Source organism: Sturnira hondurensis, unplaced genomic scaffold (genome assembly GCF_014824575.4).
Source record: "Sturnira hondurensis isolate 20B ecotype Veracruz unplaced genomic scaffold, ASM1482457v3 Scaffold0000396, whole genome shotgun sequence".
In the NCBI taxonomy this organism is placed as follows: Eukaryota; Metazoa; Chordata; class Mammalia; order Chiroptera; family Phyllostomidae; genus Sturnira; species Sturnira hondurensis.
Genome location: NW_028073027.1, coordinates 4,749,860 through 4,773,905, shown reverse-complemented (window position 1 = coordinate 4,773,905; position 24,046 = coordinate 4,749,860). Strand labels below are relative to the sequence as shown.

At 39.9% G+C, this 24,046-nt stretch overlaps 1 protein-coding gene across 2 annotated transcripts in view; it reads left to right on the top strand.

The window, feature by feature from the left end:
- The first annotated feature begins 1,259 nt into the window (after positions 1-1,259).
- Positions 1,260-24,046, top strand: part of FGF12 (fibroblast growth factor 12) — a 513,666-nt gene continuing 490,879 nt past the window's right edge. The window contains exons 1-2 of one of the 2 annotated variants that reach the window (XM_037039936.1): positions 1,260-1,358; positions 1,511-1,653. In XM_037039936.1, the coding sequence (XP_036895831.1) occupies positions 1,641-1,653 (13 nt within the window). In that variant the 5' untranslated portion in view covers positions 1,260-1,358; positions 1,511-1,640. Of the gene's footprint in view, positions 1,359-1,480; positions 1,654-24,046 lie in introns of both variants that reach the window. The other variant, XM_037039945.1, reaches the window with a different exon arrangement.

Below are 24,046 nucleotides of genomic sequence, written 5' to 3'. Positions count from 1 at the left end.
ATTAATATTTGTAATCAAGGTCTGCAGGCATTACGAAATCCCAAGATAACTTCTGAATCACCAGAATATTCAATTATAGTCGGCCTCAGGTTTCTTGTTGGGAGTACATTTTATTGTACTTCAATGCTTTGAAAATTGAGATTAGAACTCTACTATGGAGGGGTCTTTGTGTAACCTGGGGTGTGTGATTAATCCGATTAATCCGCACACCTCTCTCCTTGGCCATTCTGGATAACAGAGCTTTCTAGATTTGTTTTTATGCCCGAGAATAAAACTATTATTCCCAAGGAGAGAATATTCCCTTAGGAGAATTTTGACTACTGAAAGAATAAAATATGATAAACACACATTGACCATTAAACATTTTGCAGATAAACTAAGTACACTATGGGCTTTAAAAATATTCTCTTATGAAAGTGGTACTTCCATGAATTTTTGGTTTTACGTCTTTCCCTAGAGCCTTATACACAAGAAAACACTCTTCCTCTGCATCTTATAAAAATGCTCATGTATGCAGTTTTAAAGTCCTTGATATTAATAAGGTGTCTCCCCATTTTTGGAGACTCTACTTCTTGGTAGAATGTTGGAAAAAAGCTAAAAAGAGGACCCCAAAGTGTCCTCGGTGACGTTGTTTGGAGAACTTTCTAAGCCTCAGAGCCTAGTCATTGAAGTTTTGTTGTAGAGGCAATGGGAATCTCGGGAAGGCAAGACAATTCAAGTCTGAGCAGCAAAGAAGTGGGAGAATATTGACCTTGGATAGCTCCAGAACTATTCCTATCCCATCCCCGAAAAACAAAACAAACACGGGAATGCAAAAAGACACATAAAGCCAGTTGGGGAAGTGGGTCCTCGAGGGGTAATCGTACACCTGGAAAGTTACTGCAGTAGCGAGGAGAGAAACCCAAACTATGACCCTTAAATAGGACTCATAAATCTCCTTCTCTTCCTTTCCTCACTTCTTCTGCCTTCGGATTAAAGCTCTATCCAGCTCCGGGACCATAGTTTCCTTTAAGGCTTCTGTATTCCGTCCTGGAAAATTGTATGAGACTAAAGCACAATCCCAATCCAATCCATTTTCTAGTTCGCAAAAGAAAATCCAGTCCGGCGTTTATTTTTAGCAGCGCTTCCCTGTGACCAAAAGCTACGGCTCCTCAGCTAGGATAACAGGGGACCGTATTGGGGAGAGAAACGAAGGGGGCGGGGAGCAGGAGGCGGTGAAAAGGGGAGGGGGACGTCCTGCGCATGCGTGCCAGCGCCCATGCAAATCGTACATCCAGAGAGCAAAGTGGGATGATCTGTCACTACACCTGCAGCACCAAGACCCGAGGACAGCTCCTGCTTGCCGCTCCCCAACCCAGGTAAAAAAAAAAAAAATCTGAGCGGGCACCATGCATGCATTTCAATGCCAGATGTGCTTCGCAGTATATCCCCCATTGAGGCAATCTGCTGCTGCTAACTGTCCTTTGGTGGCTGGTTGCAGCTTCAAGGTTTAAGAAATCCCATCTTTCAGGAAGCCTGAGGGGAAGGAAGGAAGTACGGGCGAAATCATCACATTGGCTTCCCAGATTTGGGAATCTGAAGCGGGCCCACATCTTCCGTCCAACTTCCACTGAACTTCCCAGCACTCGAAAGGGACCGAAATGGAGAGCAAAGGTATGTAGCTGTCCCCTTCGGGGGACTTCCCGCTGCATGTGCGTGTGGCCAGGGCAGTCCTCAGCGAGGGGACTGCAGTGCTTGGGGAGCGAGCATCGTATTAGGTCGATAGGAGGAGATGCTATGTCCGTTGCAGCACCGGGGAATCCTGGCAGGAGGGCCACTTCTTTTTTAACTCCCTCAGCCTGAAGACACTGTTTAACACTCCATCAGTTGCTTAGTGAAGTGTGATGAGTTGTTTTTATTTATTTTTTCTTTCTTGGGTGGGGGAGCGTCCATAAATGGTGGGGGAGGAGAGATGTGTTGATAAAACAATTTCTCTTCTGTGGAATGGATGGGTTCAAATAAATAGAACTCATTTGCTTTAGGATTGCTGACAGTCATGTTTGTATCTGATATCCAATAATGCATTGCTATAAAAAAATGTTTGAATACCTCCACCCCCACCCCACAAAGATGGTATTTCTGGGTGTGTATGACCACATCCTACTGCATTTTCGATATATACCGGCAGAGAAATTGGGTCTATTTGAAATGGTGTGCGTTAGAACTGACCTCCAAGAAGAACAGCGTATCAGGAGTACTGCTTCACTCCCAAGCATGATGCATTTACTAGTTGTGGACATGTATATATTAATATTCTCCTCCTAAGCAATTCCGTATGATGTGCACATACCAACTGGGAAATGAACTGTGAAATCCAACTTCTGATGGCATATTTAATACACATAAACAAAATGGTTATTAAAATTTTAAGGTTGGGCATCCTCTGAGTTTAACTCCATAGATGCAGGTCTCCACTTCCTCCCCTGCCGCCTCCTTAAAACGCCCACCTGGTTGCAAGAGCATTGAGCAATGTAGTCAGATGCCCAGTAGGAATACTGGACGTACTTAATTCTGGTAAAATAAGAAGAAATGATGTCAACTTTTATGAAACTATATTCATTACCCAGCACTTGAGAAGCTATATTTGAAACAAGGTTTTATTTTTAAACCAGGAATGTCAGTCATTGTGCTAATGTGCTCCGGATCAGGGAATGGTGGTGGGTTACCTACTTCTGGGCTGATTAATAAAGCTAGCATATTGAATGGCAGCCAGCATATATTCTGAGTATTTTAAGTGTTTTAAGTATTTAATTAGTCAAGTTAACTCTTTGAACCTAGGTAAGCATCTACAGATAGTACGAAAAGAACTGAATTGACATGGATTCAGACTAAATGGCAATTTTCAGTTTAGGCAAATTATTCTTATGATTCACTGATGGGCATTTCCATGACTAACAACAAGGTACGTGAGAAAATCTTTGTCTATAAATATAATGAGGCATATATTTATTAACTCTATTGTAGAATCCATTTAAAAATGAGACTCTTTTTAACTCATAGAGGTCTTCGAGTTAAGTATTTCTAGAACATAAAATTAATGACAGAGTATCATTCTACTATAAAACAGTTTTTCGTGTGCTTAGATGACATCTGCTATTTGGTTATTAACTTTTTTGGCAAGGATTCTTGCTAACATTTTGGCCTCCAATTTATGTACTAATTTCTGATCCATCCTAAAGGGGACGCATCTCTTAGTAATAAATTTTTGTTTCCCTTCCTTGCCCAGAAAATATATTACATGTCACTCCAAGTTCCAGGTGGTTTCTGTCTCAGTTTGACAGCAGTGGAGTTCTAGATACTCTGCCGGTCTTGGGAGTTTTGCAGGGGGAAGAATCCGGGAAATATATTGGAGGAAAATCAGGCCAGGACTTCTTTGCCTCTCCAGGTAATAGTGATATGGGCATGAACCGCAGCAATGATGAAAAGACCGTGAAGAATTTTGCCCCAAGCCAATATTGTGGTAATTTTGCAGAAGTACCTTAATTGCCTGATGTATAAGACTTGATGAAAGTCTTTATGCAAGTTAGGTCTCAGACTTCTTTTCCAAAGCTGAATTAGCCAGGTAGTGATCCCAGAAAGAATGGCTAATTTTTGACATTTTGAACTTATTTCCTAAGTTGGTACAAATGGCACAACTAAAAATTGTAGCTAACTTAAAATTTTTATTATAGAAGAAAAAAGTATATTAAGAGGGTGTACCTGTATCTCACTCAAATTGGCACATTTTTCAGACTTTATACTGCTGTGTACAAAGTTCTTTCCCCAACAAATTCAAATCTGTTCTTAGGAAGACATCCCCAAATGTAAGTACATAATTATTTTTTTATCCTGGAAACTCTTTTAAGATAGATTCAAAGAGTATTATGGCATAAGCCAGTTGAGGGTTCAAAAATTCTTCATCCCTGCACAAATCTAGTGGCTCAATTATTCTCAAATCGTGTCACTGGCATTTGACAGCCTTCACGTTACCACCAGCATTTGAAAACTTTTCTCAGGGCGTTTGTCCAGAGTCTCCGGAAAGTTGATCTTCAGTTCTTCACAAATAAGATCCATTTTCTTTTGCTTCCTTACTTATTGCTCTGCATCACTTCCTGTCATCCAGGGTAAAGAAGAGAGGGAAATAAATCAACTAACCTAGCAATCAAGTCAGCATCTAATTTCAGTGATCTTCGTGGACCGGGGTAATTAATATTGCTTCAAAGATTTGGGGTAGTTGGTGCACAGTCTGAACAGCCTTGGCAGAATTGGGGTCTTGCGGCGGTTCACAAACTTTGTTACCTCCTAGAATCATCCTGCATGAGTTTTGACTATCCACACTCCTAGGTTATACCCCATACCAATTACCCCAGAGTGTTGGGGTGGCAGAGATATAGGTGGTTTTAAGAGATTTTCATTTACCTATCTTTAGAGAGAGGGGAAGGGAGGAAGAAAGAGAGGGAGAGAAACATCAATGTGTGGCTGCCTCTTGTGAGTCCCCCACTGCGGGCCTGGCCTGCAACCCAGGCATGTGCCCTGACTGGGAATTGAACCCGTGACCCTTTGGTTTGCAGGCCGGCATTCAATCCACTGAGCCACGCCAGTGGGGTGGTGGTATAGGTAGTTTTAAAATACCCCAGATGCAGCCGTGTTTGGGAACCACTGATTTAGGCTCTTGATAATTAAAATGTTTGAAAGCTAGCTTTTTCAACTGCAGAGTCTTGTTCTTGTACTCCAGGAGTACTGAATCAGAATCTTAATTTAGGAAAATTCCCAAGTAATTTGTACACACATTACAGTTTGAGAAGCATTGATTGAGAGTGAGGAAAAAGATTTCTTCATCTATCTATTATCTATCTATCTATCTATCAGCACCTATCAATCATTTCTCTCTTCTCTTTGTTCCCTCTCCTGACTACTTATTACAGTTTTGGTTTTTTGGGGTCCAGCTGTGTTCTCATCATGAGGCTGGCATATTAGAAACACCCGTAGAGCTTTTGAAGTATAAAGATGCTTAGGACACATTTCTAGACATTCTAGTTTGATTGGTCCTGGAGTGGAACCTGGGCATTGGTGTTTTGAGAAAAGCTCCACAGCTGAGGCTAATGGACAGCCTGAGTTACCCACTGGTCTAGGCCCTTGAGGCTAAGGGTGTGCTCCACAGACCACATCGACAGCAGCATTGAGGGAGCATTAACATGACTTGGAACTTGTTAGAGATGCAGAGTCTCAGGCCCCACCCTACAGTTACTGAATCAAAACTGCAGTCCATCAGGACATGCTGGTCATTTCTGTGCACGTTACAGTTTAAGAAGCCCTGGTCTAGATCTTGGGGAACTGATTATATCTGGGAATGACATCATTTCAGGCACCTCAGTGGAGATTTGATAGAATCTCACTAATCAATAGGGAAGCTCCTGGATATTTATTCATGGTATAGATCTTCTTGTTGCTTTTGGGCAGAATGGAAATGATAGAAAAAAATGGCCTGCCCCATGGTTAGATTAGAAAACAAACTCACTTATTAACAATTTTTAATTGATGTTCTTGGGGTGACATTGGTTAATAGAATTATGTAGTGTTCAAAGCCACTTTTAAGTAGCCTCTCTCCTATTCTTCAGGCCGTTCACTTTCAACCCCTGATTCTCTCCAAACACTTATTTTCCAGGTCCGCGTTGAGCTCCTGACAGGGTTCTGACACGCGCCCTTGGTGGTGTGATGGGGGGCTTCCTAATCACGGTGCATCTTAACAGAGTGAATGTAGCTTTGCCCTGTGCCCCATGTCGCCTGTGTCTATTCAGCTCTCCTGAGATTCGTCTGATGTGGCCCTCACTCCCTAAAGTCTCCCCTGACCCCCCCACATCTGATTCATATTTTATTGGCATACTTGATGTGACCTAAGTACTTGTTTGTCCCTTATATACTCCATTTCTTACAATCAGCATTGTGACTTTTGTTTTCTTTATTTAAACAAATGTTTATTGAACACCTGCTATAGTCCCAGTGTGCTTAGTTTGGAGAACATAACAGAAAACTAAGGTGCAATCTCTGATCTTAAAGATTCCACTCTCCTATCTCCACTAATAGATTGACTGTATTGTGTGAATAACATTCCTGCAGCTCCCCAGGTGCCTGCCTCAGATAAAACATTTCCACGTACCTTTGTGCATGGGTACTCTAGGGGCCTGGACTGAAGAGCTTTCATTAGTTTACCATGCCATGTTTGTGTAGCAGGAGAATGTAAATTCGGAGAGGAAAAATGAGTTTGGCTGGCAGGAGAGCTACAGAAGCATCGATTTGATTCCAGAGCACAGACGTCAGTAAGGTGACCAGCTTTCTCTATGGAGAACTGCATGTGTGTTCCCAATGAAGATTCAACTCTGTTCTGGGTTTCACACCATCCATTGGGGTCCAGCCAGGGCCATGAACTAATACATTCAATGTATAGAAAAGTCATTTCTCTGAAACCTGGATAGTTTACCCTACAGGAGAGAAAGGACATGTCTATGTAGTAACTCATTTGAGGATTTGGGAAGTGATTTTAAGAAAAGCTACTTTGTGGTTAAAAACAACAACTAAAACACAGAGTTAGTTGATCATGGTGGCATAAGTAAAATATAATGCAGTGAAAAACACAGTGTAATAGAATGGGCATGGACATAGGAGATCCCTGTTCTTACCCCAGCTTTAATGGCGTTATACCGTTGAGACAAATCATTCTTACTCTCTGAATCTCAAGATTCTTAAATGTTAGAGGAAGTTCATCTTATTTAATTCAGTGTATTTACTGAGTTGCCACATTGTTTCAGGCACATTGTCAAATGCAGGGGATAGAAGTAGAAATAGTGCCCTGGCTTGCCTTCCAGGAGCTTGCATTTTGGGACACACAAGCCAGTTCAAGAGCTGTGGATTTCTCACGTCGTATGCCTCTTATGTGTGTCTACCACTGTGTCATTTATCCTTTAGAGTGTGAGTAGGTTTCCCAGCAGGCCAGAATATAAAATCATGCAGTAATTAATGACCACCACAGAGGCACTTAACGTTCCACAGCAATAATGCCCGTCTTTTGTTCCCCCTTTGGGTTTTTTAAACAAAATTGTTGTGTGGGAGAACATTTGAACTCACGCTAAATATCTGCTCTAAAAGCTGTTCCAGTTGACTAGATTCCTAGCCAGTAATCTATTGTCTGAGTTAGGTGGCTGTTATAAGGCTTGTTAGCCTTAGTAATGAGTCTGGAGGTGGCCAGTTAGTTATTTTCTGTTGTTCTCTTATCCCTGCTCTTTTCTACCTTTAAGCTTCTGAAGTACTAACCCTTCTAGTCATGGTTTTTTGTGCTGATTAAATGGCCACTAATTGTATATTGGATTTGGTAATATTTGGTTTTCTGATTGTTTCATGTAGTAAGAGCCATTTAATAACACTCATGAGCACTTTGTAGTTTTCAAAGGGCCCCTATGTGCCATTTTCCCTTAAAACCCTGCAATTAGACATTTTATTTTATAGATAATAAAACGGAGTCTCACAAAGACTAAGGTAACTTAGGCGACTCATCTTAAATTTGCTTCTCTGTAAAATAAGAATTATCTTGCCCATCTCAGGCCCCATGCCGTGAGCATGAAATGAAACTCACCCCAATGAAGCATGTAGAGGTCTTTAGAATCAGCATTTCATCGTGATTAGCTGTGTTTGTCCTTTCACTAGACGGTGAGATCCTGGAGGGGAGAAACTGGTCCTTTGGCATCTTTGCAGTTTTAGCCGCAAGCACACTGCGTAGACACTCAACAGATCCTCTCCATTGACTTCCACAAAAGATTCAATTTACCGAAAGGGATTTCTTTTGAGCTTATTTTATATATTTTTACAGTAAGTCCTAGAACATCCAAATTTGTTTCTATGGTGCTCAGGCTTAGTTTCGGGGCAGTTATATAACATCTTGTTGGGTTGGGGATGGAGAGATATGAGATCAAGTATTATACCTCGGATGGGTTTAAACACAGATCATACAATCTGGCTGAACAGAGATTCTCAATCAGAGGTGCACAGCAGGATCGCGGGGTACCCCCTGGTACCGTGGACGCGGGCGTTTGAGAATCACCTCAGGCGCTGAGGGTGCGCATTCTGAATCTTGAATCAGGTGAGCTACGGGGTGGCTAATGTGAAACTATAGCATGTACCTGTGTCCCTGATGAGAAGAATGGCAGACTCTTGCTGCCTGGGCCTTGACTTTGATTATCATCCTCTTTAGAGTTAAAAAAATGTACATGTAGAAGAGAGACCTAATTTCTGTACTACAGGCTAAGGATAGAAAATAGACATGGGGAGTGTCTGAGGCTAAGATGACACATTGTTTCCGAAACGTCTTCATGCTCATCTCCTTATTAGCATCCTTGCATGCGGAGCATGGTGGGATTTTTTCCAGAATCTATGTCTATAGTTCTAATTTTAGTTTGCTCAGCTTTTCAGTTACTTCTGGAACAGTCCCTGTGTCTTGGTCTCTGGGAGTGTAGGACTCCCACCCAGTCAGACCATGGGAATTTGGGGCTTTGGTGCTGTGGATGGTGCCTTGGCGAAGGGCAGAGAAACACCTGTTGTCTCTCTACAGACATTGTCTTTCTTTCTTTAGCACAAACTGTCTTGCATTTTACCTGAAACTAAACCTACTGCCAGGATTCAGAGAGGACAGATAATTGAAAGCAGGGCTTTAAACTCTGCGAAAGAAGTAAAGGGAAGCTGTTATTCTGTGGTTAGAGTTTTGTTTCTCTTCTCTTTGTGGACTGGCCATAAGCCTATGAAGCAGCCCAAAGGGACTAGACTGCAGGAAAAAGAATCCAGAAGCTTTCACAGGCCATTCAGAAGACTAGACATATCAAACATCCCCTTAACCAGCAGGCAGGAAGCAGCAGCAGTGCCAACCTGCCGAGTCTCTGTCTCTCCCTGTCCCGTTCATCCCTACGCTTGTCACCCATGTGAAGCAGATTTTTCTCAAACCCTTCGACATGGCTAACATTCAAATGGGTTGAACAAGCCTCAACACCGGGCAAGTTAGGAAACACCTTTTCAGCTTTTGGAAACTGAAAATCTAGATACATGTCTGACTGCAAAAAAAAAATGTTGGGATGTCTTAGCCCTTGGTCTCATTCATTGGGTTTCCAGGTCTACAAATGAGAGAATTGCACAAGATTTATCACATGATCATTCTTATTGCTATAATCTGGATGGTTTAAAATCAGATTATTTAAGCAGTTTTCTCCAAAGGCTCTTTCTTTCACTTCAAAACATTTCCAACATTTCCAGCACAATTTAAATTTGCATTTGGTTTACATCTTTCTCTCTTCTGTAACTTCAGGGAGAAATAAATGTATCAGAAGAAAAGTTGCCATGTAAACATCACTTTATTTGCAAGCATACAGATAATTGAAAATGGGATGACAAGGGTACATTTTATTTAGGGACTTTGCATCAACCGTGAAAAGCAAACCGATGGTGCATGCAAATATAGCGAAACTCTCAATATTACCAAGGCAAAGGAGGCAATCAAAGCAATTGCAAAACAGATAGTTGATCGCTTTATTTAATAAGCAGCACTTATTGAGTAAAGACTATGTGTTAGATTCTCTAAAGCCAAGCTTTTCAAACTAGGGTGTGCATGCTGGTGGGATTATGAGAGTGTATGCTGGGGTGATTCAGCGAGGCATAGAAAACATGGTGCATGCGCTGATGAAATGAGACTAATTAGAGATGACACACAAGAAAACCCAGGTTCAGGTTCTAGTCCCTCTATTCAGTGGTGGAGCCTCGGGGAAAACTCTCTTCCTTGTCCTCTCTAGAGCTTAGTATCCCAAGCTGTTTTTTAACTCTGTTTGCTTATTGACTTCTACTTTCTTATTACAAAGAAACTGTATTTTTTCTTCCCTTGCTCCTCTTCAGACTTGATGTCTGTAGAAAGTAAAACAGGGTGGTTATAATCACCACATTCACTGTTAAGCCCCCATGTAAGTTTGAGCTAACTGTTTAATGCTGTGAGTTCCGTGACTGAAGTTGTTGGGTCCGTAGTGGGGTCGAGCAACAGGGCTGGGTCAAACAATTAATTTGGTTTCAAGTGAGAAATCACTACGACTGGGGGGAAATTGCTCTTTGGCTGTGCATGGATCACATGACTGTGGCCACAGTAGAGGCCCGAACATATCTGAACCGATGTGTGACTACAGGGGCATTTGGAGAAGACCCTGCCTTGGGAGCCCGGGAAGTTGGATTTAAATCCTGAGTCCCGACCCAGTGCATGTGTGAGATTAAGCTGGTCACTTCCTTTCTCTGCCATGGGTTCTTCAACTTGTGAAACAAGGGGGATTAGAGGCAAGATTCTTTTCAACGCTGCAGTTGTAAGGACCAGCATTTGCGGTGTGTTAACATACGAATACGTATTGCAGCGGTTACATTCGTAAGGGTTTGTGGTTGGTGCCTCTGTCTCTCCTATTTCTTTGGCTAACTCAGTGGCATTTTTGCTCAGCAGATTGTACATTATGTTTTTGTAACTTTTTTTTACCCTCGCACATATCTTCTTTAAAATTAAGATTAGTTTATTTATACATTAGTCATATGTAAAGTTGATTTGGTGAATATAGTTTTCTCTTCCTTCCCAATCCTAAACAGTATGTACCCCCTAAAAAAAGGAAAAGACAAACGGAATAATGCTAAGAGTCCAAGAGCCTAGTGTTTTACCAACATTATAGGAGGATAGTTGACAGTTCTCAATCATTAGCAACATATTATTCAAAGTAATTGCACTCAATCCCTCATTGTCTTCAAGCGATTTAAAAACCAATAATCACGTCTTTTGACATTTGATTGACTACTCATAATTTTAGGCAGGGGAAATATCTCTTTCATTTCCAGATGAAAATTATCTAACGTATGAGTTTTATGGTTGATAAAATGAATTTCTGGATTGCACAAAAAATAAAACTCACTGATGGGGTAAACTATTTAACAACTATTAACATCTTTATGAGCATGAGTTACAATTGGAAATACTTGTGATATGATGATAATTATAGAAATGGTGATGTGATTGTACGTATTGATTGCAATCATGTAAAATTTGTGTGTTCACAGACAGAGAATAGATGGTAATACGGAAGACATGGCAATATGTAGGTAACAGTGGTTGGATTGTGAGCAAATTCTTTTCCTTTTTCAAATCTTTTATCAATCGTTTATTATAGTTTCTTTAATAAAGCATAGTACACTAGATATCAGACTCAGGCATAAATGTTTAAGCCAATCTACTTAAAGAGAACCCAAGCAAATCTCTTCATGCTTCATTTCATGGTTCCCTCATGGGAAACGCTGAAAGGGCACTGGAGGAGATAACTGAGTCTTTTGAAATAATGCTTATGTATCTTTTACTATGTACCAAACACTGTGCTTTATAAATATTGACCCATTTAACCCTTATAACAATCCAATGAAACAGGCACTACTGTTTTTCCTATTTCAGGGAGTGGAAAACCCAGGCATAGACACATTAAGTAACTTGCCCAGGTCACACAGCCAGTAAATGGCAGACTGGCTGCAGAATCTGTGAGCTTAACCACTAGCAACCATCTAAGGTATACTCCTTTCAAGTCTGGTAAGTCAATTAGTTACTGAAAACTAATATAGATATTTACATATACTTAAACTTTGTTTGTCACTTAATTAACCTTCAGAACACCTGGTTTCTGCAGGCTCAGCATCCCCCAAACCCTGGGCCAATGAGAGCCAGACTTGGGGAGACATTAGCAGCTTCTGCCTGCTCTCAGGTGGGTTTGAGAAAGCTCGCTGCTCTCCAGGGCCTTAGGTCAGTTCCAAACCCAAGGGCTTAAGTGAGCATGGAATTGCAATTTCCTTTTCTCAGCTCCCCTTGAATCACTGTTCTATCTGGGAAGATCATTTATGTGTTAGAAAGATTATAAAACTTGAAATCACATGCACAACTAGCAACTTGTTAATCCCTATGACTTGTGTAAGATATGTCTGTGTGTTCACATTCGCATTTATACAATGGCTCTTTCAAGTTTAGTGGGACAAATAAAGAGAATCTAGAAGAAGAACCAAACATAAGATCAGTACTCACTAACAACAGCCTCTGCTTTGGTGTTTATCATCTGACCCTTAGGCTTACGACTTCTATTCCTTCTGTGTGGCTGGGTCCTTGCCTTAAACGCCCCGCTGTCACAGCAGCCCTTTTGCATAGAACTAGGTGCAGTGATTTCTCTCCTTCGCACCAGCATGTGAGGAATTCCTGATGCGTGGAAGTATTCCTGCCTGATGCTGGAAGCTGCCCCCTTGTGTACCCTTACTGCCACATTCCTTCCTTTCCCTACCCTTTCCCCTCCTCCCTCCTTTGACACAGCTGTGATTGGTCAGAACTGGTTTCATCCTTCATATTCCTTCTATGGATTGCTCACCTTTGCTGTTCTCACTCATTTATGCCTTCATCATTTCTGGTTCCAGTTCACTCGTTTTTCTCTCTTGCAACTAGCAGGATGCCATGGACACTGCTTAAATGATAGTTTTTTAAGACATCCTGGTTTGTCACATTATGAAAACTAGAGTAGTAAGATCAATTAGTTCATCTACTGATCTGCTTGATCTGAATTTTACTAATTTATTCCCATTATCTGGACTAAAATGAAATCCAGTTTCTTCAAAAGAGAAAATACGACTCTTGTGATAGGGATGTTAACACTGTTGGTGAGACTAGGAAACATTCCATGGTTCATGTCAGAATAGCAAGGACAGCCTTCTGCCCGGTGTGCCCAGCCAGGGGTCTTCTGATGTAAGTGTGCGTCATAATAACCCACAGGTTCACTGGAACACATTTTTCTGGGTCTCACTGCCAGAAAGTTTCTAGTTCAGCGGGTCTGGGGTGAGCCCAGGTGTTTGCATTTCTGACTAGTTCCCAGGACTTCTGATGCTGCTAGCCTAGGGATCACGTTTTGAGAAGCACTGGTGCAGACAGTCTCGTCCAAGGTTCTCTTGTACTTGGGTGTTCCATCTACACACGCCTGTATATTTTGCTGGTTATTGAGGAATGTCAGAATAAGGGATCATGAAAAAAAAGAATAAGGGATCATGGTTATGAGGTGAGGGAACCCCCCAGTTTACAAGAGTGTTTACAAGAGTCTAGACAAGATTATATCTAGAAAATCACCTAGCATTGCCCACAACCACACTGGTTAGTTAATTAAGAAAGATCCATGCTTGGATATATACATTTACCCATTTATCTGCACCATGCACATTGCTTGTCAGTGGGACTCGACATGAAAATTGACACAATTTCTGACCTCATGCAGACCTCACAGACTAGCTTTGGAAGATAAAAGCCCAGAAGAAGCTCACAGCTGGCAGTGCATGTGAAAATTTAGATTAAATTTTACATTTACTGTCATATCTTCTGTGTGGATATCTGAAGATGGGTGTTATAGGCCAGGAGCCAATGAGTGAGACAAGGTTTATATCCCCTACTGTTACACCAGTTATAGACACATCATCTGTGGGAATACAGAGAAAAGGAGTAGGCATTTGAGCCTGGTTTGCAGAAGGGATGGGACTGAACCATTGGAAAAGCATCCCAGGCTGATAGCATAGTATGAGCAAAGGTAAAGAGTCCTTAATATATATGTAGCCACTAGGACAAAATTAAAGGATTGGCTAATCCATTCATCTGACCCGTATTTGTCCTGCTGCACACCGTTCTTGGTATTGAATCGAGCAGTGACAAGATAAAGAACCTGCCCTCGTGAAGCCGGTCGGGTGGATGACAGAGTACAGTGGATAATAAATCAGGAGAGAAAAATTGGGGGTGGAAATTGGGGAGGCCTGTTATAAATTATACAGTGCAGGTGATAAACTAGATTCACAAAATGTTAACTAACATAATTGTCTTTTACAAATTAGTTTTTCAGAGTTTTTAGAATGCAATTCTACTTGCAAATCTTCCATTATTCCCTAGGTTTTTAGGAAAATGTCTGCTGTAGGCAACACGGTCAGTCTGTAGCACACCACCACGGCCAGAGGGTGCGGCTCTGCATTTCATTTGGTGACTTCTGCCAACCTTGCTGCTGACACCCTCCCTTTCCTTAATGGACCAAGGCTTTCATTTCTGGTCACTTCTGGCTCTCAGTTCCCCCAAATTTTTACATTAAAACTTGATTGTCATTTTAGGGAAAAGGTCCAAAGACTCTTTTTGAAATGTGTTTGTCTCAAAAATTGCTCCCTGAAGATCAGTAAATTATTATCAAGTCTCAGATTATAATGAAAGGCAAAACTATACAAGTACTAATATACACAGTTGTTGCAACTATTTATGTGAAGGTCCCTCTTCTATATTTAAATAAATGAAAACCCATGTAAGAAATAAATTCGCCTTCGACTTTACCATCACTCTTTCAATGATATGTTTTGATGTTCTGGCTCTTTTTCTTTAGAGAACATAGAAAAATTAAAAATAGCAGTTTCTGAAACAAATTCTGGTTTTGATTTTTTGTCTGTGTATTTCTAGCTGAGGATGTTGGGCAAGGTTACTGATCTCCTTAATCCTAGATTTTCTCATTTATATAATGGAGATACCACTAGTCTCTATTCATAGAGTTGTTTTGAAGATTAAGGGAGATAGTAGATTGAAATGCTTACCACTCTTCCCAGCATACATTAAGCACTCAATGAAATCTATCTGTCAGTTAAATATCTCAAATCTGCCCTTATAATCTTTGGTACAAAATCATAGCCACAGGCTTTTGCTGAGTCTGAGGGATTTGAGTTTACTTAATTGTTTAAATGAATTCCAAGCATAATACTTTCCATTCTGAGCCTTTAGTGGTAACTGAACATAGAGCTATAAAATACAGTAACCTCACAAAGCCATTGTTTGGGGATCAAAGTCTTGAAGCTATTCCAGAAAGTCGTTGTCAACTGCACAGCCCGAATCAATGGTTACCATCTAGAACGCCACCTCGTATGGAGACGGTCTGGGCCTGGCTGGTGAAAGATTTATGGAGAAGATTTTTAAATGAAGGTCAGCAGATGATTTTCATCTAATAACCATAAGGAGCAGTTAGACAGATGGCCAGGACAGCTTTGTCTTTTCTGTGAACAACCTCTTTTGTTCTCAACTGACCGTCAAATCAGGTCTCAGAAATGTTCCTGGAGCAAGACAGGTACAAAGACAATTCCTCACGCATAAAATCTGAGGTGGTTTGCTCTTTTTCTTTTTCTTTTTTGACATGTTATTTTTGTCACATAGAATGTGTATTATCAAAGTTCCTTGTCCTCTTTTTCAACATTTTTTCTTTCCAAAGATAAACACTTTCAACTGTTTTTGGTTTTTACCTCCACATTCTAAACAATATTCTCTTCTTACTGCCTCTCACCTTCTTAGCTCTATTTTTCATGCCCCACCACGGAAAGGGGTGTTTTCGCCTCTCCCTCTCGTATTCCTGTGTTCACCACAGCAGGCTTCCTTTCCACCCCACTGTCTTCCCAGGGCTCTTACAGTTTTCTGCTTTATTTTACTTTTTGTCAGCATGCAGTCATTACATGATTTTAACTAGGTAAGTACTTTTCATGATGAAGCCAAGTTAAACTATTATTTTTCCTTTCCTCTTATGTTTTTTTCTGTGGGTGATAGATATGTTGTTGTTTTGTTTGCTCCGCTTTCTACATACTTTTCATTATTAACTCCAAGTCTCTGCCAGTGGTTGTGAGCCTCATCTCAAGACATTCAGATACACAGATTTTTTTTAAAAAAAATCAAATTCATGTTCTTGACGTAATCTCTGTCAGAACCTTCTGACTTCCCTCTACACCCTGGGCATGGGCTTGACCCTGGGATGCCCCTTTCCATCACCCTGGAAAATCTCTGTGGGGCCCCTTTTCTGAATGTCTGATTTTCCAGAATTCCCTGTATTCCTTCCTAGGTCATGCCCTTATTTAGGTAGAAAAAGGCTTGTGGTAGATTCTTTTCTGGGCCTTTGCATGTCTGAAAATATCTTCATTGCCCCCTCACGTGTGAACACTAATTTGACGAGGTATAGAATTCTATGTTGAGATAATTTTCCTTCAGAATTTAGGTTGTTCTAGTCTAATGTTTTCTCCCTCCTGCTTTTGTTGTTCTGGACTGACTGTGTTCTGAATCCTTATTTTTTTAACATGCCTGATTTTTTTTCTCTTGGAAAACTCATAGAATCTACATTGTCCCCAGAATTTGAAAAATTATAAAGATTTGCATTGCTGTGGTTTTCTTGTCATCTATTATGCTGGGTACTTAGTAGGCTTCTTTATTGTGGGAGCTCATTTTCTTCACATATAGAACATTTTTTTTCTTGATTTTCTATTCTCAGTTTTTTCTCTTGTTTTTTAGTTGCTATCTGGCTTCATCTTTCTGGATAGCTTGTTAATTACATATTGATATTCTAAATTTATTTTTATGTTGTTATCTTTTATATGATTTATTTCCTATTTTCCCAGTCTTTTACATGATTTTTCATATTTTCTAGATAATAAACTGAACTCTATCTTCTAGTCTTCCTCTTAGGTTTAATTTTTTTAATTTCTGATATTGGAGTTTTTGTTTCCAAGATTATAATTAGTTTTTTTGAATGTTTGATTTTATATTATGCTATTTTGTTTCACTGAGGCAATATTTTCTAATACCTTGCTGAGAATATTAATGATATATATTTGAAAACTTTTTATCTCCTTTCATAGCCTTTGTTTCCAGTAAGCCTTTTATTTTCATTGTACATCATTATAAAATTTTTATTTGTGTTTTTAATTGCATTTATTGTGGTAACATTAGTTAGGAAAATTATGCATGTTTCAGGTATACAATTCTATAACACATCATCTGTACATTGTATTGTGCGTTCACCACCCCAAGTCAAATCTCCTTCCATCACCATTTATTCCCCCTTTACTCTCTTTACCTCTTCTCACCCCCTTTTCCTCTCGTAATCACCATACTGTTATTTACAAGTTTTTTTGTTTGTTTAACCCATTCACCTTTTCTCCAGCCCCCAAACCTCATCCACTCTGACAGCTGTCAGTCTGTTCTCTGTATCTTTGAGTCTGTTTCTGTTTTGTTTGTTTTGTTCATTAGATCACATATACAAGTGAAATCATATGGTACTTGTCTTTCTCTGACTGGCTTATTTCATTTAGCATAATACTCTCTAGGCCCATCCTTGTTATTGCAAACAGCAAGATTTCCTTCTTTTTTATGTCTGAGTAGTATTGCATTGTGTACATGTTCTATAGCTTTTTTATCCACCAGTCTACTGATGGACACTGGGGCTGCTTCCAAATCTTGGCTATTGTAAATAATGTTGCAATGAACATAGGGGTGTAGATATTCTTTTAAATTATTACTTTTAGTTTCTTCAGATATATTCCCAGTAGTGGAATCACTGGGTCATAGGCAGATAGATTTTTAATTTTTTGAGGTAGCTCCGCACTGCTCTCCACAGTGGCTGTACCGGTCTGCGTTCCTGCCAACAGTGTGTGAGGGCTCTCTTTTCTCCTCGCCCTCCCAGCACTGGTTGATTGCTGATTTATTGATGACTGCCATTCTGACAGGACTGCGGTGATATCTCATTGTGGCTTTAATTTGCATCTCTCTGATGATCAGTGAGGTGGAGCATTTCTTCACATGTCTATTGGCCATCTGGGTGTCCTCTTCGGAGAAATAACAGTTCATGTCCTTTGCCTATTCTTTAACTGGATTGTTTGTTTTGGTTTCAATCATGTTAGAAACTTTCTGTGGATGTTTTTATACATGATTACTTATTCATATTTAAAAGTGGGTGTGGGGGCTAAGAAGGTTACTGGAAGCTCTGTGTACATGGGTGGGGCTTGTGAACAGAGATCTTAGTCCTAGGGTGATCGTGGTGGGCTCTTCATTGCAGAACTCCTGATATCAGTATCTTCAGGCGTTGCCTCCCGTTGTTTACAAGATTCCTCAAAGAAGACCTTTCTTCTGCCTGGATGGGAAAGACCTGGCTGCCAGGCTTCTGTGGGTCTCAGAAATCAGTGTATAAGTGTCCCCGTAATCTCCCAGCTTCCACGCGGCCTCCCTCTGCCCCCGTACGGAGCACTGCTGCTCTGTCCTCTACGAGGAGTCACTCCCCAGCCTCCTGCTGGGGTTGGAGAGGGCCGTTGTCTAGATGCTCAATGTTAGGGCAAGGTTTGAGATTATGCCTTCTTGAGAACAAACTTCCACCAATGTTTTATATTTTATTCCTTTCCTTTTCTCTCTACTTAAAAAATATATGTATATATATAATCTTTACTATGTTTTTCCATTACCGTTTAGTCTCCTATGCCCCTCTCCCGACAGCAACCACCACTCTGTTGTCTACGAGTCCTCTCTCTTTTTTTTGCTCAATCTCTCTACCCCATAACTCCCCCCCCCAATTATGTTGAGTGAAATAAGCCAGTCAGAGAATGGCAAATACCATATGATTTCACTCATATGTGGGATCTAATGAACAAACTGAACTAACAAGCAAAACNAATCTTTATTATGTTTTTCCATTACCATTTAGTCTCCTATGCCCCTCTCCCGACAGCAACCACCACTCTGTTGTCTACGAGTCCTCTCTCTTTTTTTTGCTCAATCTCTCTACCCCATAACTCCCCCCCCCAATTATGTTGAGTGAAATAAGCCAGTCAGAGAATGGCAAATACCATATGATTTCACTCATATGTGGGATCTAATGAACAAACTGAACTAACAAGCAAAACGGAGACAGTCTCATAGATGGAGAACAGATCACCCTACATTTAGACAAACCTTGGGCTGCCACTGTCTAATCTCTTGAAGATTCTTCAGTCTCAGTTAGGTTGTTGATTGTCTTCACTCACTGTTGACTTAGAATTCAGCTTTCTTTGGTGCGATAAATCCTTTATATCTCCACCAGCTGGTTTCCCATCTCTAAAATGTGGTTGTGGTTGTCTTCTCTCCCTTTTGCTTCATCTTTAGAGATGTATCAAGCACACACACGCACACACACACACCTTTATTGTACATTCAGTGGTGTTTCAGATAGGAATGAACTTAAAAGCCTGTGTGCAATCTCCACATCTTTATTAGATATCTCTTTACTTTCAGAAGATACTAAATAATATTGCAAAATGTTAATCCTAGCTCTGAGGCCCTGGAGATGGCATTTTGGGGAGCTCTCAGCAGTGCCCTGGCTGGCTTCCTCTCTTTACCCATTATAGTTAGGTTTCAGGCATCAGGGTCATCAAAGTAGTCTTCTCATGAGGAAGCATCTGTGGACACCTTAGACGAATTACAAGGTTAAGAGACTGCTAAGATCATGTCTAGCTAGTTTTGGAAAGTTGCCTTGACATACTAACTCATTAATTTTCCCAATACCTGGGCATCCATTGGACACTAACCCTGAATCATGCTTTATTGGTAGTTAGCAAAATCATGAATAAGAGACAGTTCCTGACTTATTGAATCTTCCATGCTAGCATGAGGCAGACACCACTGCCCAAGATGCAATATGGTAAATGCTATAATGGGAACAGTGACAACTGCTAGAGGCTTTTAGAGGTGGGAGTGGTTAAGTCTACCTTCAAATTCATGATTGGAGATAAGTCTTAAGTCTCACATTTCAAACAACAGTATCCCAGAAAAAAAAATACCCTCTTATAGATTCCAGCACTGTGGTAGAATCTTTATGGCCAGAAGGGATTTTGCAAGTCATTTTTAGCTTCTTGATTTTACCTGGAAAAACTGAGGCTAAGGGAAAACATAACTCAGTCCTGCTAACGTCAGGACTGAATCTCATTCTATACACTAAATCAAATTGCGCCTTATCCTAAAGCCCAGTTATTATTAAGTGGGATTAAAATTATTAAGTCCTAGCTCTGAGTCTCAGAGATCTGAAAGTACCAGTTTTGGAAAACCCTGAAGACTTCTTTAAAAAGAGTAATTCAAATGAAGGAGCTATGCTTTGTACATGGGTACAGGACTCCGAACTCTTTTGTGTGATGTCATAAGGACAGAATGGCTTGGAGTTCTCATTATGTCTTTTGAAAATAGGGCTATAGGTCTTAAACTGGAAGGACAGTGCTCTTTTTATTTGCACAGGTTAATACTGATTGAGTTCAAATTTACCCAGCAAGTTTAAAGGACAGCTTCCCAAGTGAAGCTTTGGTTATGCTATTCTGCAATATAGTTTTGAGATTTTTTCCATGTTTACATTGTGTTGAAGGCACACAACAGGTGTACAAACATAGAATTTAAACATTTTGAAGAGGCAGAGAATGTTGTCTTTAGTGGACACTTAAGAATGTAATGTATTCTGCTAAATTTATAGTTTCATACTTAACTATTAGCAAATAATACATCCTGGGGAAGCTAAGAAGTATAAAAACATTGTTCAATAACAAGTTCTTTATCAGTAATATAATACTAACAGTAATTACATTATTCACTAAAACTAAACACAACTTAAAAGAGATCGTATGATAGATCTTATAATAGCTTCCCAAATTATAGGTGGCACAAAAGTAGACTTACAGTTGTTCACATGGAAAATAATACAATAGTTAATGAATAACAAGACAAGAATGAACTCTGTCTTTTGCATACTCACAGCTGTAAACCTACTTTTGCCCCACCCTGTATATAAAATTCTTATATACACAAATAATGAGATTGTAATTTTTTTAATAAAGTGTTTCTTGGTCCTCCTCTGATGAAAAGTCTTTCCCTTCTCTTGTCCTCCCACCCTCCCCCAGCCCAGCGGTTGCTGATTTCTTTCTACAATGTGTATAGGTCCTTGGGTGCACGTCAGAGCTTCTCTTTTAGGCTATAAACATCATGAAGGCAAAACTATTTCTTTCTTCTTTGTAATCCCAGTGACTTGACACATATGACATATACAATACAAAGTTAATTGAGTGAGTAAAAATACACAGTCCTTGATATATAATAATATTTATTTGTTTGTTTTTTGTACCTCTTTTTATTACACCTACATGGACATAGACATAGCACACAGCACGGGTACTCGGCACACAAGTAGCGCACGGTCTCTACCTGCTCTTCCATCTTTTTGGAGACATCACACAGGTCTCATCCCCAGCGCAGATGCCCTGTAAATAAGGGATCATATTCACTGTGACTTAACTTCCTGTTGCCAGTGGGAGAGAACTATCCATCTTTATTCCCAGGAAATCTGGTTAGGCATGAAAACTTCCCCCTTCACTTTGTTAGGAGAAATTTCTCTGCTGTTTCTAAAATGAGAAATAAAGCAGTCATTTCTGTGCTCTTCTTGCCCTTGTGCAGTGGGGGGGGGTGGCATGATTCTTCATTATTCTCTGACCGTGTGCCTTGTCACCAGTCTTCAGCGCCTCCTCCCTGCCACCAGAGCCATCAGAGCCTGGCATGCTGTTCCCTGTCAGCTGCCTTGAGGACTGCCTGGACACCTTCGTACACCCTAACGCTTGTCTTTAGTTCCATCCCTGACCCGACTGACTCGGAGGTACGGTCTCTACTTCTCAGGACCTCCTGCATGTCAAAAAAAGGCCTTTGCATTAGTTCCTATGGATGCATTTCTGGAGTCACAGCTACCACAATTTTTGTTCTTCAAAATACCTTGGGATTTCCAGTTTCTGGGGACTGGTGGTAAAGGTGTTTCAGCTGCCTCAGCTCAAAGCTGGAAGCTGAAATAAATAGGTAGGGAGGGCCTTTCTTGTGCTTGATGTCTAAATCATTTTGTTAGACATACATTTTGGTGGCTGTTCTGCCCTGTTTTTCAATTCATCTATTCCCTGTACACAGGTTATTTATCTGGTTCTTGTTAAAGTTCTTTTGAAATAGCCTTTACATTCGTAAGCCCTTTACAAAGTTACTGGGGAAGGCCCCATAGAATCTTGGCTTAATTGAATGCAGATGAGGATATTTAGTGGAATATCTTTTTTCTTTATCCGATGATATCTTTGGAACAGAGATTGCAGAGAATTTATATACAGGGAGTTAGGTTTCTAGTAAGGAAAATATGAGTTCAAATTTCGCCCTGTGGACTTGGGCATCTTACTTTACATTTCTGGGCCTTAGTTTTTCGTAAAAGGAAGTACATATCCTGTCTCTGGGGTTTGGGACAGAGTCAAGGAGAGAGTCTATGGGAAGTGCTTTGTAAACCATCAAGTACTATAATAAAATGAGTCGTTATTAATAGAGGCCTGAGGTCTGACTATTCCCAGGTGTTTTCTCCTGGTCAGTTCTGGATGAATAAATTGGAGACGACAGGAAGGAAGGAGACGGCACTGAGCTGGAGTCAGGTGATCTGGAGCCCATCCTGGGGTTGTTCGGCAGCACTCGGTCACTGATTTGTGTGACCTTGGCAAAGTCACTTTACCTCGTGAACTTCTCTCGAATCATCAGTAATATGAGGTGGGCTAAATACATGATTTAGAGACTCTCTTCCAGCTTAAAAAAATTCAAGTTTTGTTTGAGTGCAGGTGGTAAGAAATTGTTATGTATTTAAGGTGTTACTAAGTTTAGATTATTTCATCAGAAGTTTTACCAATTATAAACCCACATAATATATTTTGAATACATGATTTTAAGGAGTTAGGTTAAAGAAAACAGCAAAGTTTAACCTTTTAAGCACTGAAAATGAACCAGTGCAATTTTCTATCCATTAGTGTTTTCTGTTGTCTCTTGGAGGAATGTGAATGTTGAAAAACAAGGCTAAGTATTAATAACAGATGAAATTCTATATGAGAAAGTATGCCTACAACACCTAAAGCACATTTGGTTGTGATATATTCTCTAGTAACTTTAGATGTGTTTTTCTCTTCATTAAACAAAAATATTATTGATTACTTGTTTGAAAAATGGCGCTATGCTCAGCACTGTAGATAGACAAGTGAGTAAGACAATTTCTAGTAGAAGAAATAGATCTTACATGGCAGGAAACTTGTGTTTCCTTTAGGAACTTTAGGAGAGGTGATAAAACCTTTAAGAGGGGTGACATAAAGTCCTAGGAGTACAGGATAAAGAGAGATGATGTTTGCTAAGGAGATGGAAGGAAAGTAAAAAAATATATGGCATGTTTAAAATGTTCTGTGGATTGTACATACACATTTTCCCATATACTAAATTGCTTAAATATTACATAGACTCTGACAGATATAGAAAAAGATACCATCTTTTGGAAATTAGTTTGGAATTCTTTGAAACTCCAAAGCCTAGGCAAGGTAGAAAAAATACCAATATATAATTTCATTTTAAAAATTAAGGTGGGTACCTGTAAACAAGTGTTTCAAATTTCTGAAACTTTTTCCCAAAATGACTTATCAGGACAATTTTTTTATTTGATCATGAATATCATCCAATTAACCATCCTCTGTTAGAATGAGAAGCTATAAGAAACTCCCCAAGTTACATAAGAATTTAATTCCATTTTCATTTTTAAGGTGAATTTATCTAATACCTATAGCACCTTGGTTTGTAATCACAAAGCTAGAAGAAATCTTCCTTCAGTTATCTATCTTTATAGACAATGAATACAATATGCTCTTTAAAAACTTATTATCACAAGAGAAATATCTTGCTTAAGTATAAAATGAGGATTATAATCAGCATCTCTTGGACCAGTTTCTTTGTCCCCACACCTATCTGAGCCCAGGGTCCACTGTAAGAATGGCAGCAAGTAAAACTCCATGTAATGTGGGAGATCACTGAGATGATCTCCGTCCCGGTTCTGCTGTTCACACTGTATTATTCAATGAATGCTTTTTAAAATAAGTAATGCTGTATCCCAAGTTACTAATATTGTGCAATGCTAATGTTTCAAGGAGCATGATTCTTTGGGGTACCAACTGCTTTTAATAATGTATCTGCTCAAATATGTTAAGTGCTGAGAAGTCATTGCTTCATCTCTGCTTCATTTTCAGTGAAACAAATCTTTTAAAAATGAAATGTATCCTTTTATTAGGGTGCAACAAGACTTTGTTTCATTGC